The sequence below is a fragment of the Diceros bicornis genome, chromosome 18 (genome assembly GCF_020826845.1).
Source record: "Diceros bicornis minor isolate mBicDic1 chromosome 18, mDicBic1.mat.cur, whole genome shotgun sequence".
Lineage (NCBI taxonomy): Eukaryota > Metazoa > Chordata > Mammalia > Perissodactyla > Rhinocerotidae > Diceros > Diceros bicornis.
Window position 1 is genome coordinate 36,895,930 of NC_080757.1, and position 15,520 is coordinate 36,911,449.

The following is a 15,520-nucleotide window of genomic DNA, read 5'->3' on the forward strand; positions in this document are numbered from 1 at the left end:
CCTCCCCGTATAAGCTTGTGTTCTTTTCTCAAGGATCTGAGCTTCCCTAGTCTTCACTGTGCTGGTTGTCCTTCTAGCAGTTACCATTGTTGAGCCTATCATGGATCAGACACAAAGAAAAGGGCTTTTTCCTTACTATATCACTAATTCTCACAACACTGCCACGCAAAAGACACCATTGTTGTCCTTTTACAGATAAGGCTCAGAATATTTTTAATTTTTTCCAGCTTTATTGCGATATAATTGACATATAACATTGTATAAGTTTAAGGTGTACAACATAATGATTTGGTATATGTATTTATTGTGAAATGATTACACAATAAGTTTAGTTAACACATTCATCATCTCACATTGCTACAATTTCAGAACATTTAAATTGCTTATGCACCCAGCCAGTTAGCGGCAGAATGAAATTTATCGATGTCTTTGTGTCACGCCTAGAATTGAGTCTGATCCTCCGAATGTGGTTCGGCTGGTTCAGAGTAAAGGATCTTTATCCCGACTCCCTCTCTTTGGACAAACTTTTGATCGCAGATTCCTCATCAGTGACCAGGTCAGAAACATGTCTCTAGATAGACGTTTTTTTACTTTTTCAATTGAGAAAATAACACACATTCAGAATAGAGAATGCACATCATAATGTGCATTTTAACAAATTTCTATAAAGTGAACAATCTCTGTAACCTCCACCCAGGACAAGACATAGAATAGTGCCAGTACCCCCAGGAGACTGCTGCGGCCCTTCCAATCATAGCCCTCTCTCTTCCCCAAAGGTATTCAGTCTGTCACTTACACGTGAATTATTTCCTTGTTTAACATGATAGTTTTACCATCTAAGTTTGCAGCTGTAAACAATATATGGTACTGTAGTTAGTTTTGCCTGTTTAGGAACTCTCTGTAAATGGAATCACGTATTATTTATTCTTTTGTGTCTGCCTTCTTTTGCTCAATACTTTTTTTTTTAAAGATTCATCCATTTTGTTGCACATAGTTGTGCGTTTGTTTTGTTGTTGTATAATATTCCATTGTATGGCCTTACCGCAAATTACTCATCCATTCTACTGCGGGACATTTGACTTCCTTCCAATTTTGGGCTATTATTTTGCCAAAGAACACTCTTATACATGTCTCTAAGTACACATATGCCCACAATTCTGCGGGTATATGTACAGAAGTGAAATTGCTAGATCATAGGATATGAGTATCTTCAACGCTAATAGTTAATGTCTAACTGTTTTCCACTAATTTACACTTCTGTGAGAGTTCACATTATTCCACATTCTTGGTAACATTCAGTATTGTCATTCTGGTGAGTGTGTCGTGGTATCTCACTGAGCTTTTAGTTTGCATTTTCCTGATGACTAATGATGCTTTGCATCTTTTCATGTGTATATCAGTTATTTTTGGATTTTCTTTTTTTGTGACGTGCCAGTTCTTTTGCTATCTTTCTACTAGGTTGTTTGTCTTTATTCTTATTGATTTTTAGGAGTTCTTTATACAATCTAGATACAAGTTCTTTGTCAGTTATGCATTACGAATATCTTTTCTTATTCCGTGACTTTTCACTTTCTTATTGGGGTCTTTTGATAAGAAGAACATGGAATATCATATTAATATGGTGACATATGTCAAGCTTTTAGAACCTTTTGTGTTTTGTTTCAGAAGACTTCCCCTACCCTGAGGTCATGAAAATATTCTCTCATGTTGTCTTCCAAAAGCTTTATTGCTTTTCTTTTCACATTAAGATCTGTAATTCACATGGAATGTATTGCTGTGTTTCGTGTAAGTTGCGAGGAATCTGATTTCATATTTTTCCATATGGACACCCAATAGTCCCGGAATAATTTATTGAAAAGTAGGTCCTTTTCCTACTGCTCTTTGTCATAAATCAGGTGTCCAAGTACATGTGGGGCTGTATCTGGGCTGTCCATTCTGTTCCATTGGTATGTTTGTCTGTCCCTGCACCAGTATCACATTATCTTAATTCCTATAGTTTATAGTTGACAATACTGTAAGCTTTAACATATGTAGAGCAAGGCCTCCCACCTCTCATGCCTAGGTATTTTTGAGGCTGTGATCGTTTATACACACAAATCCATTCAAATGATTAAGGAGTGTGTGGGGTGGGGTGGGGAGGAGAGGTGCTCAGGGGAGAGGTGGGGAGAGCAGGATCCTTTCTGTTTCCACGGCATCCTCCCAAGGGGAGGGAACGTATAACCACAGTGCCAATCACCCTGTAGGGAGATCACAAATGCGTCAGTGGGGTCCCTCGTCACTTACCCCAGAGGGACAGACGGCTCTCAAAACCCAAATACCAAATCCGAAGAAGACAACACTCCATGCACGTGTCTTCCCGCTCTCCCAGAGGTACATCGTTTCCTGCAAATCACCTGCGCCTGGTCAGCACCCAAAACACCGATCCTGGACAGATTCGCCAATAGAGACGTGCTCAGCCGCGTTCGTGACCCCATGGAGATTCCTGTCCTCCGCTTGGGAGAAGTACCCCGTTGAGAAACCGCCGGCAGAGATACCCTGTCCGGCTGAGACGGACTGAAGAATCGATACCTTGACGAAGGGATTTTTGTTTTTCTTCTGACCGAAAGACGCGGACAACCACACTGTCCACTGCTTGAGCACCGGACAACCAAGACAGACACACTTCATATGTGCTCCCCAAACACGCACCCTCCTCCCCAGCCTGTTACTCCTTCTCGCGCCCCTTGGCTCGGTCGGACCGTTTCGTTCCTCGTTCCTAGCTTGTGGAGCCGTAAATGTTTCGCTCTCTGCACACTAGCCAATAGGAAGAAGGATTCCGGGGAGCTTTCGGGGGGTGGGATGCCTCGGGCTCCTTCGGCTGTGGCCTCCAGGGTAAAGTCACGTTCCGTCAGTCACCAACACTTTCACTTTTCCGTCCAGATTCTCGCGCATGCGCCCTGTGACCCTCAGGCCAGCCTTGAAATGAAAGCATCCTGAGAGAGGGGGAGGTACCCTAAACCGCGATCCGCTAGGTCACAGGGGCAACGGCACAGCCTGCGGTGGCCGCTGCCGTCAGCTGTCTCCAAAACATAAATTGTGGAATCAAAATTGCTGGTGAGGTCCCACCGAGATTTGAACTCGGATCGCTGGATTCAAAGTCCAGAGTGCTAACCATTACACCATGGGACCTGCCGGCTACTTGAGGCTGCCGGGCGCCTTCTCAAGCCACATGGCTCACTGAGCTGCCCTTAGACAGCGCCTGGCGATGCCCGGTTCGCCCGCCCTGGGCCCTGGGCTCTGGGCCCCAGGCCACACCGGCGGGCGGAAGCGGAGAAGCGAGGTCCTCCGTGTCGCCCGCGTCCCAGCCGTTCCCGGTTCCCGGGGTGTCATCTCTTGCCGCCGCTCTTTCTGCTCGCCTCCCGGGGTCCTAACCCGCGCCCCGGGAAGCCAGGAGGGCGGCGGGCTGGCGGGGGCTCGGCCCACGATGCCGGGCCAGGCTGGGGGCTGGAGAAGGCCAGCTCCGATTCGCAGCCCCGGGAGCAGGAGTCTCGGCGCACGCATCCTGGGCTTCGTACTTGTTTATTTATTTATTTACATAGGGAGTACTCTACGAGGGACACTTTGGCCGAGCGGGGAGCGAAGCGGACTGGGACGTTGGGGGACAGCGATTCAAAGCCCAGGCGGCCCACCTGATTCCGCGCGTCCCAAGTAGCTAGAGACATGTACACAAAGCGCTTTTGCTTCCACTTCTGTGCCCTGCTTTAAAAGCTACTTGATGGGACTGCTAACTTGGTGGGCGGTTCCTCTTAACATGTAGGTTTCAATCAGGTCAGTGAAAGAAACAGCTTCTTTTGAACTGTCTCATAAGTTTTAGTGAAAGTGTAAACGGTTAATGTTTCTTCACGTCAATCTGGCCAGAGGTAAAATTTTATATGCCATTTGACTCAGCAATTTCACTTTGGGAACTTTATCCTAAGGGACTACTAGGACGAGTGCCAAGTGTTCAGGATGTTCTCAGCTGTGTTGTAAAGAATAGAAAATAAATGCACATCAAGTGAAAATTGATTAAATAAATATTTTTGTTTTGTTTTGTTTTTGCTGAAGGGGATTTGCCCTGAGCTAACATCCGCTGCCAATGTTCCTCTTTTTGTACGTGAGCCACCACCACAGCATGGCCACTGACAGACGAGTGGTGTAGGTCTGCACCAGGGGAACCCACTGAGCTGCGGAAGGGGTGGGTGCCTAACTTAACCACTAGGCTACCAGGACTGGCCCCGATTAAATAAATATTGACAATATCTATATAGTAAATATTGTGCAGGAATTTCGGGGATAAGTTATTGTATTGACGTGAAAAATATACAGGCCTAAACAAAACGAACAAAAACAAAAGACTACTTACCAATTAGTATGTATAATAAAATCTCACTTATATACAAACAGAAAAGCTATATACATATGTAATGAACATTTGCCATTTATTTGACCTGGGACATCTGACTGACTCCCTTTCTTGAGGGATCCAACATTGTGTGGGTCTGGGTGACAGCAGGGCTGTGCCCCAAGATAGACATACTCACTCTCCAGGCTTCTGGCAGCCAGAGTGGAAGTGTGTGTCCTTAGCTTGGCCAATTGGATTTAGAATCCAGAAGAAGGGACTGTCTGCTTAAGGTACCCAGAGTCCCATTCTGTTGCCTACAGTCGAGAACCTACTTAGCCCAAATCCGAAAAGGTCTGTGAAAGACAGTTACCTCTGGGGAGTAAATTTATGGGGGCCTCTTTTTCTGTACTGCTTGAAAAATTTTTTTATAACTCTTGTGTATTGTCAGGAGAAACATAAACGATTTTCCATTTTGAGGAATGACCAAACTCCCCTTGAGTTTCTATGTTGACATAAGGGTGTCCTTCTGTTAAGGCTGGAGTGGCTTAATATCGAATGACTTGAGCATCTCTGGACCTCAGCTTTCCTGTCTATTTCCTTCTTATAGGGCTCCGGACCAGCAAGAGTGCATTGAAAATAATTTTTCAAAAGCTACTGTAGAAATCCTAAAGGATGATGATTATATCCTTTGAAAGTGTATAGGACATAGTTCCTTCTGTCCAGTATGAGGGTAAAGGAGCACCTCCCTTCTACTCCCACTTCTCCCTACTCCCATTCCCTAGTTCTTCCTTTCCAGTTCCCTCCACCATCTTCCTCAGCTTGAAAAAAATCTTACCAGCCCAAATGAGACCCTCACTGAAATCCCCCACTCGCACATTCCTCAGGAGGCATAAAAGGATTATCTCCCTTACAGCTTTTGCCGTTACTCACTGGGATTATAGGTAATTGTGTTCTGTGGCTCAGTGCCTCCCATCTTTCCCCCCTCCCTCCCTTGATTGGGCTGTGAATTCCTTTGGGGACAGGGCCCAGGACTTGCTTACCTTTGAATGTGGCTAGTACCTTACCAAACATGTTCATTGAACCCCCCTTAGAGGGCACAGGAGAACTTAGAAGAAACACATTCCACTTTTGTGTTCAGAGACCCTTTAAGATCACATTCATTAATTTTTTTACTAATAACAGAGAAAATGGAGACAATATGTAATCTCCCTGCCCCAGCGTAAATAGTTTCTTTTAACATAAATCCACGGTGCCGTGACATCCCAAAGATGGCATCCCAAGACATATTTGATAACAGACTCTAAGCCTCCAAAAGGTGGCTCCTGAAGCGTGGGGGAGGCTCAGTCCGAGGTGGGGTTAGTGTGGCTTCAGCTGTGGCACCGAGACTGAGGGCTGAACAGCAGCAGAGTGTACCCCAGAAAGTACAATCAGGGCGGGGTTAAGAAAAGAGGGCTAAAGTGCAGGATTAGGGACTTTTAAGATACTCTCCCAAGTTTCTTGTGAGCCTGTAAATGGATAGTGAATGGAATAATGGGGACAACGATGCTTTAGGTAGTCAAAGTGGAAAGTATTCATATTCACTATCCAGGCTATGTGCAGTCGGTTTCCTTTATCCATGCCTGGCTGCTCACAGCTAGCTGGGCTAGAACCAGCCTTGCTCTGTGTCCTCGCCACCCAGGAGAGGTGATATCTGCCACAAATCCCCTGCTTTGCCTTGGGAGCCCCAACTGTGCCAGACAAGCCATCAGCGCCTCCTTGTGCAGGGTGACCAGTGATAGCCTGAGTCTCTGAGCTCGCCCCCTAGAACCCCTACGCCCAGCCCCCTACTCTGGGCCTGGCATTCCTGAGGCTCTGATGGGGAAATCTGGCCACTTATTTTTTTCAACAAGGCAGCATCCGCTTTTTATCCTTATTTTGAATATTTTCACTTTCTCTTTTTAAAATAATTATTTTATCTTTTCAGATTATAAAGGTAAAACATCTATTGTGGAAAATGTAGTAACGTAGAAGAAATATTTTAAAATCACCACAACTCCAACAAGCACTCTTAACATTTGATTTATTCCATTTCCTTTTTTAAAATGTGTTTTTACAAAGTAAGCCTCACTGTATATATAATTTTATGTTCTGCTTTTGCCCTTTACCTAATAACAAAATATCACTTGAAAACCTTTTTGTTTTTTCTCTCTTTAAAAACATTAAAAATATTTAAATGTGTAATACACGAGCATAATACAAAATTCAGAAGGTATAAAAGGAAATATACAGAAAAAGAAAACTTCCTGACTATAACTTTCTGTCCTCAGAGCAACTTCTGATGCTCTCCTTCTAGAGATTTTATTCTTAGACACATATTCATGTGTATGCATACTCCTCTTCTTGAAAAAACTCAAAACACTGTTCTGCACCTTGTTTTATTTACTCAGCACCACACCTTGAGGATTGTTGCATAACAGTACCTATAAAATAGACCTCATTCTTTTTCAATGGTATTTTATCGAGAGACTATTACCTTAAGTAAAATGCACAAATCTTAACCAAAGAAATCAACTATTTTCTACAAAGATATACACCTGTATGACCATCACCTAGATCATTTCCACCACTCCAGAAACTTCCCTGAGGCCCTTTTCCAGTCATTACCTATCCTGCTCCCTTGAAATCACTCCTCTGGTTTCTATCGTCATAAATTAGTTTTGCTTATTCTTTATATATTATATTATATTACATATATAGGTATATAACTGTGGTATATTCATACAGTGGGATACTATTCAGCAATAAAAAATATGCTATTGATATATAAAGCAACATGGACGAACCTCAAAAACATTGTGTTGAGCAAAAGAAGCCAGACACAAAAGATATCACAAAGCAATATCTTTTGCTCAAGATAATGTTTTCTTTTTCTTTTGTGAGGAAGAGTATCCTGAGCTAACATTTGACGCCAATCCTCCCCTTTTTCTTGCCTAGGAAGATTCGTGCCCATCTTCCTCTACTTTATATGGGACGCCGCCACAGCATGGCTTGACAAGCGGTGCGTCAGTGTGCGCCTGGGATCTGAACCTGTGAACCCCGGGCCAATGAAGCGGAGCGCGCGCTTAACTGCCATGCCACTGGGCTGGCCCCTGATGCTGAGGAGTAAACTACTCTATGGATATACCACAATTTGTTGGTCCGTTCTCCCAGTGATGGACATTTGGGTGGTTTCCAGTTTGGGGCTAACATAAACGAAGCTACTATGACCACTCTTGTGCAAACCTTTTTTGTCTTGGACATTACTTGGGAATGGAATTGCTGGATCATAGATTAAGTGTACATTTAAGTTTATTAGGAACTGCCAAACAGCTTTCCAGAGTGGTCGTGCTATTTGACACTCCCACCAGCAGTGGCTGAGAAAGTCCCACTGGCTTCACATCTTAGCTAATAGGTGCTTATTGTTGGTCGTTTAAATTCAGCTGTTCTAGCGGATGTCTAATGAGCTCGCCTTGTGGTTTTAATTTGCATTTCACTGACGGTTAATGATGCTGAACATCTTTTTTACACTCTCACTAGCCACTTGGATATCTTCTTCTCTAAGTGCTTCTTCAAGTACTTTGCCCATTTTTAAAAAAATTATCTTTATCTTATTGCTTTATAGGAATTCTTCGTATATCCTGGATATGAGTCCTTTGCCAAATTTCTGTATGGCAGATATTTTCTTCCAGTCTGTGGCTTGTCTTTTCCCTTCCTTCATAGTGTCTTTTGATTAGCAGAAGATTTTAATTTTTTTAATAATTTATTTATTTATTTATTTTTCCCCCAAAGCCCCAGTAGATAGTTGTATGTCATAGCTGCACATCCTTCTAGTTGCTGCATGTGGGACGCGGCCCCAGCACGGCCGGAGAAGCGGTGTGTTGGTGCGCGCCCGGGATCCGAACCCGGGCCGCCAGCAGCGGAGCACACGCACCCAACCACTAAGCCACGGGGCCGGCCCAGAAGGTTTTAATTTTGATCAAATCAAATTTATCCTTTTCTTTTCCTTTTATGATTAATGCCTTCTGTGTCCTTGCAAGCAGAGAGCTGGGATGTTTCCAAGCACATGGGGTAGGAGAGGGCATGTGCAGTTATACAGATTACTCAGTTACATAATGACAACTTTGATAATCTCTAGGTAAAATTTAAAGTGGGATGAGAGATGTAGATTTTATACGGGAGACGTGTTTGAAGCCAGAGCAGAGAGGCTGAAGGGCGTAAAGGCAGCTGGAGCATCTAGGCAAAGGATTAAGAAAAAGAAGAGCCATCTATAGATGTGAATCCTCTGTGAAGGTCATTAGATACAGGCTTGAGCGGAAGAGATGGCATAGAGAGCAGTGACCTCCTGGGAGGCTGGTGATCCTGAAACTGTTCCTGGCGTCTGGAACACAAGACTACATGCCCATCAAGACTGTAGACTATCAAGAATGAGAAATGGTAGGAAAAAATCAGGATGTTGGCATGTGTTAGCCCTTCATGCAGTCTTTAGGATGGTCCTAGAAGAGAGACAAGTTTTGGGCTGAAGGTGCCCTGTTGTAAAGCAGGTGTATGTGGTTGCAAAAGAGTGGCTCGCAATCCAAGTTTACTGGAAATCCTGTAATTTGGAGCCTTGCAGGGCTGGAAAAGCTGAATTCTCTGCCCCAGAAGAAAGCAGCAGCAGGGACGTAGGGAGACAGCATGAGACCTGTTTGAGCACAAAACCAGCCTGCTACATTGCGAGGCTTTAAACACTTTCTGTCCCTGAAAAGAAAAAACCTAGGGGCAAAGAACAGATTATACATGGTCTCTCTGTACCTTAGACAACTATTTTGAATAGCGTCAAGGTAGAGGCCATTTAACTGAGTGCCAGAGAATAGGCAAGGTGTAGATGTCTGTGGTTGCCAGAATGGATTTCCCAATCTCAAAGACTATGTCTAGACAAAATGTCTGGAATTGATTGGAAATGACAAAAAACCTGTAAGTTTGAGGGATCTCACTGGCAATTCAGTTTCCTTTAAAATCTGACTGATAAGAGCTAGTGAGTTTTAACGCCCACGGCCATCTGCAGGCTGGTGAACACCACTAACAGGAAGTTGGCAGTTAAAGCTGTGTAGGTCTCAGAAAGGTCAACCTAGCTAATGCTTGCTCAAATAAGGACCTGAAAGAAAATGGACAAGGGACTCCTCCTAGAGAGAAGAAACTGGAGCCACTGGATGGGCTGACCAAGGCACCCTGTCCACTGCCAGGGATTCCGAGCCTGTGGGAATAATATTCCTGTCCGTGATAGGACACCCGCGGTCTGCCCCACCTCCGGGCGTCAAGCTATATGAGATAATTTAAGACGGTTTGGGTCAAGTTTCTGGTACCCGCAGGCAAAAACATTCTACTAGATACACTTTTTGTAGTAGCTTATGTATATTTTTGGTCTATCAGAAATCAAAAACAGTTGGGGAGGGACTTTCCTCAGGGCGGAAGAGAGAGTATCCAGAGGGAAGCAGACTGCAATCCCATTTCCACTTCAGCCACATGAAATGGGCATCCCCAAGAAGGCCAGAAAAAGGCCACTTGCCCAGTAGCCAATAAGATTCTTCTTTTCTGGGGGCCAGCCCCACAGCCCAGTGGTTAGGTTTGGCAGGGGCCGTGGCAGCCTGGGTTTGGCTCCCAGGCGTAGACCTACACCACTTGTTGGCGGCCATGCTGTGACAGCAACCCACATACAAAAACAGGGGGAGATTGGCACAGATGTTAGTTCAGGGCTAATCTTCCTCAAGCAAAAAGAGGAAGATCGGCAACAGATGTTAGCTCAGGGCAGATCTTCTTCAGCAAAAAAAAAAAAAAAAAGTCCTCTTTTCTGAAAGTCATGGCAGCAGTTTTCCTTTCTGAGCAGGGGGGTGAGGAACAAGCAGAGCGGAAACAGAGGGAGGAGGCTTGAGCTCCCCCTGGAGGCCCACACAATTATTTGCACCAACCTGTCCTAGACTTGGGAGTTCAGCAGGAAGTATCAGGGGACCTTCACTGTCCTGGAAGGATACCTTTGTCAATTGGTTTGGTCCAAGCTGCTTGGTTGTGTCTGAAATTCAAGGCTGGAGAGAGGCCTATGTGGCTGTTATTGTCTGTGACCTGAGTTTTGCTTGCAAACTACCCAAGGAAAAAACCTTTTATTTATGCCTTTCTGTTTTGAAAACAGCCAGACACACAGAGTGGTTGTATTATTTAGGACACTTTGGCTATAAGTCACAGGAACCCACTCAAATTAGCTTAAGTAAAAAGGGAAAAATATAAGGGTATACTGTTTCACAAAACCCCTGGGCCAGACTGTAGCCAGACCTCAGGAAAGAACCAGAAGGCTGTCAGGAGTCTCTCGTTGCAGCTCCTCTTGGTGCATATGTTGAATTCTTTTCTAGCTGCAGACTGGCCTTCTCTGCTCCTCAGTCCACACGGCATAAAGGGGCAGTTCTGCTCCTGTGTGGTGTCTGAAGGGCAGCCACCCACAGAGCCTGCCTTGATGTTTTTCAGGCCCAATTCAAATCCCAACAGAGACAATCTGATTGGCCATTGGTTCAGGAGCCTGCCTCTCTTGGTCTAATACATTTTGACCAGGGAGTGGGGCACACACTCTCTGGGTAGTTGATCAGTTTCTGGAGAAGAATTCCTGGAGAATTGGCTCACAGTTTAGGCAAACACCCTGCAAGAGCTCCATTTTAACTACTCCTTCCTATTGGAGTAGAAGGCTCCAGATCCTGGGACAGGGAAGAGGATGTGCCTGGAATATACTGATAACTACAGCATGTCAAAATGGTCCCTGCTGGAGGATATTGGCAAAAGCTATAATTGCCAGGAAAGTGCACAGCTCTATCCTCCTAAATCAAGAATGCAAGTAATTAATCAGGATGGCAGAAATTTTGTGGAACCAGGCCAGGGACAAATGTACAAATTAAATATTTGTCTAAATATTTAATTTCTGTTTTAATTATTTTTAAACGTTTAAAAGTTATAATAACTGAAGCTAGCAAACTGTCAAAATAAATGCTCTATCCTCTTACCTCGACAAGGCAAAATCGAAAATATTATAAAGCTGTGGTTTTAGTAAGACTAAAAGTAGGCAACATACCAAAGCAATGGAGTTTAATAATTATCGTGCATGTCTGGTGGTTTAGTTGACGTTTGGATAAGAACAAAGAAATACATATACATTCATAATTTGTCATATATTTATTCCATACAATAATTTGCTTTTTGTTTCAGCAAAATCATGAATTATGTTTTTATAACTGATATTTTTCACATAATTTATAGCCAATGACTTTACTGATCTGTCAATAAACTACAGCCAGTAGACCAAATGCAGCCCGTGGCTTGGTTTTGAATGGCCCCACAAGCTCAGAATGGTTTTTACATTTTTGAAGGGTTATTTAAAAAAAAAAACAATATGTGACAGAGACTTTAAGTGGCCCGGAAAGCCTAAAATATTTACTATCTGGTCCTTTACAAAAACGTTTGCTGACCTCTAAAGTAATGCTACTCAAAGCATCCTCTGAGATCTGGTCCGTGAGCTCTTTGTTTCCAGTCTGCAGTGAGATAAGGAGCTGGTGCCAGAATCAAAATCATCTCCATCCCTTAGCACACTGTTTAGTTGAGGTGACATTTTCTCATGGCAAGACTTTCTCAATAAAGGAAGCAGTATGTTGATTACATTCTGATGCATGCTCCTTATCTCTTTGTGGACCAGCACACTGAGTAGTCATAATCTAAGGAATTAAAACATTAAGTACGGGGCCAGCTCTGTGGCGTAGTGGTTAAGTGCCTGCGCGCTCCGCTTTGGCAGCCCGAGCGTTCGCAGGTTTGGATCCCCGGCGTGCACCGACGCACCGCTTGTCAAGCCATGCTGTGGCGGCGTCCCATATAAAGTAGAGGAAGATGGGCACGTATGTTAGCTCAGGGCCGATCTTCCTCAGGAAAAAGAGGAGGATTGGCAACGGATGTTAGCTCAGGGCTGATCTTCCTCTCACACACAAAAAAGTATGATTATTGTTCACAGTGTACAAAATTTACCTCGAGGGTAAAATTGAAACAAATGTAAGATTTGCTAAAAATTTGTAAAAATTAAAATTATTTTTCACGTTTTTAGAAGTTATTTTTCTTTTAAAGTATCCAAAATTATCTACTAAGATTAAAAGACAAAATGAAAATTATAATGAACAAATATCATATTTAAAAATCAAATGTGGGGGCAGCCCAGTGGCACAGTGGCTAAGTGCATGCGCTCCACTTCCGCGGCCCAGGGTTCGCAGGTTCAGATCCCGGGCGCACACCATCGCACTGCTTGTTAAGCCGTGCTGTGGCAGCGTCCCATATAAAGTAGGGGAAGATGGGCACGGATGTTAGCCCAGGGCCAATCTTCCTCAAAAAAAAAGGGGAGGATTGGCATCGGATGGTAGCTCAGGGCTAGTCCTCCTCACAAAAAAAATCAAATGTGGTTACTTATTTTAAATTTAATTTTTGAAAATTTAAGTCATCAAATATTTTTATAAAAATAAAATTATTACAATTTTAGCTTTCAATAACCACCTAATTGCCAATGTAAAGAATTGGTGTCACATTTCGAGCATGATACAGCTAGATCTACGTATGAAAAAATTACAGAGTAATACAAATTTTTTACTATTTTTAAGTGTTCTTAAGCTGCCATGTGCAATTGCTGTGAATACCACACTAAATTTTTAGTACTTCTGGAACTGTGAATCGAAAGGCAAGAAAATAGACACTAGGTAACAGGCAAGACTCTATGGCTATTTATGTGATCTGAGAGGAAGAATTTAGTAAATCAAAAATTTGGTCTTTTTCTTTTACCTAAGCAATCTAGCTCAAATCTTACCTGCACTCCAAAGTATTGTCCACAAACTTTCAGTGCATTTGGATGTAGCTGTCTTTTGTTTTGAGGACATAAGGCAAGAGGTGTGGAGAAGTACCTTCCTGGGGCCTTAACAGTGTTAGTCCCAAGAATGGGTATTTAGGGTAACAGGTTACACTGTACTAGCTCTGAGCACTGGATCCTGAGTGGCAGAGATGCTCAGATATTCACCGTAAACACACGTTTGTGATGTTCAGGGTTCTCTGAAGCCCAGGATCCAGGTGGGGGCTCTGCTTGCCTGGGTCCTAGGGAAGTGCTGAATGGAACAATCCAACATAGTCTTCCTATATAGCTATGTTATAGTATGTAAAATGCATGTACTATTGCATGAAACGATTGTGCATATTAGTTAAAGCTGTAAAAGCTTTTGCAGTAGAATCTTTATGACATACACAATGGAACGGGGTATGTGTTCAATTACGGTTTGGCAGAATAGAAAATGACTGTCAGTCTATATCCATATCTGAGAAATGCTGAGTTAAACAAAGTTAAACTAATTTCTTTCTTTCTTTTTTTTAAAATTTATTTTTTCCCCCAAAGCCCCAGTAGATAGTTGTATGTCATAGCTGCACATCCTTCTAGTTGCTGTATGTGGGACACAGCCTCAGCATGGCCGGAGAAGCAGTGCGTTGGTGCACACCCGGGATCCGAACCCGGGCCACCAGCAGCGGAGTGCGAGCACTTAACCGCTAAGCCATGGGGCCGGCCCTATTTCTTTATTTCTTTACTGCAGGACTTCTTAGAGCCTTTAATATGTTAATGTGAATTGCAATTTTCCAAGAGGGAGATATAGCATGTAGTATTTTTCAAAATTACTTAATGACTAAAATGTTTTTCATAAAGTTTTACTAATATCTCACAGACACATTTTCAGAGATCCTGAACTACCCTAGGCCATCTTCAGTAAAGAGTGGAAACCACAAAGGCTAGCGCAGTAGTTGTAGAATCTACTGCCTCCCAAGATAACAGAGAGAGCCTTCCTCAACAATGTGTGGTGGCTCCACTCTATAGATGACATGGGTCTTGAGTGGTCAGCAACTGGGCTCAAGTCCCTGGAATTCAGTAGCTTGCCACCGCACTTACACTGTTTATCACGGCATCTTAGCACGGTGTCTTCACGTTCAATCCTTGATATTCTGGACGTGTCTTTGTGGTAGTGAGTCTGATGCCAGAGGAACCTTTGTTCTGGCAGACAGTGGACTACCTCAGTGCTCTCCTCCCTCCCTCTCTCCGATTACCTGAATCTCCTCCATCTTCCAGGCTCTAGATGAGATTATTCCACAGAGCCTTCCTCAGCTGCCTTCTCCTCCTCTGATCCTCTGACTCTGGCTGCCCAATTCTGAACTGAACCAGGCTGCAACCTCCTCAAGGCAAGGACCGTGGAGTACTCACGTTATGTGAGTCCACAAGGTAAGACCAAGTAAAAATTTGTGGATGACAGTGATGCTGGAGACGATGCTTCTGACTGTGACATCATTCGCACCAAATAACCCTCAAGGACTCGGCAGCCATTCCTTTGACTGAGGACACCAACCTATCATATACTCTTGTGTGAGATCAAATGAGATGACGTGAGACACTGTACTTGCAAATGCTTCATAAATGGTAAGGCATCACACAAATAAACGATTGTTATTAATACAGTCTCCATTGCCCCGATCAGTGATTGGTCCATTTTTAATGACCCTTAACCTTTGATTGGTACTTCCTGTAACTTGACCCATTTGCCCTACCCACTAGATGTTTCATTGCAGTTCATCTTATCAGGAGTCCATTTTTTGGTAGCCCAACAACCAGTTCCACTGTTCTAGATACCCACAACCAGTCAGCCTCGTGCTTTTCCCATGCCTGGGCACCTTTATGTGGAGCACTGGAGATGGTTCTTGAAGTAGTGGAGAGCCAGCTTGAACTGGACCTCAGCATTAGTGTTGGCCCGGAACGTGCTGTAGGTCTTCTCCAGGGAGGCCAGCTCTGGGTCCACCACTGGAACATGGGACTGGTGACCTATAATTACCTCTGGACATGACCCCACGAGCAGGCTCCCGAGCCCATCAATAAAGAACTCTGCCAAGAGAAGGAAAGCACAAGAAGGAAATGTGAGCTTCAGCCAGAGATCCAGGGTCATATTCCAGGTCTGGCAGGAGAGTTAGGGGGAGGGGACACAGTTTATAGCCCTGGTAAGGTTCACATGCAAAGCCACCTGCCCAGGCTCATGAGTTGGAAGGAAATAAATAAGCTCATTTATCAGACAGAGA

At 43.8% G+C, this 15,520-nt stretch overlaps 1 protein-coding gene and 1 non-coding gene across 3 annotated transcripts in view; both read right to left on the minus strand.

Annotated features, from left to right (window-relative positions):
- Positions 1 to 3,096: 3,096 nt before the first annotated feature.
- TRNAQ-UUG (transfer RNA glutamine (anticodon UUG)) lies at positions 3,097 to 3,168 on the minus strand. The gene has a single exon. It is a non-coding gene; the product is annotated as a tRNA-Gln (tRNA).
- A 10,634-nt stretch (positions 3,169 to 13,802) lies between these two features.
- B4GALNT2 (beta-1,4-N-acetyl-galactosaminyltransferase 2) overlaps positions 13,803 to 15,520 on the minus strand; it is a 49,921-nt gene continuing 48,203 nt past the window's right edge. For both annotated transcript variants that reach the window (XM_058560744.1, XM_058560745.1), the window contains exon 11: positions 13,803 to 15,329. In XM_058560744.1, coding sequence (XP_058416727.1) covers positions 15,124 to 15,329 — 206 coding nt within the window. In that variant the 3' untranslated portion in view covers positions 13,803 to 15,123. The remainder of the gene's footprint in view (positions 15,330 to 15,520) is intronic.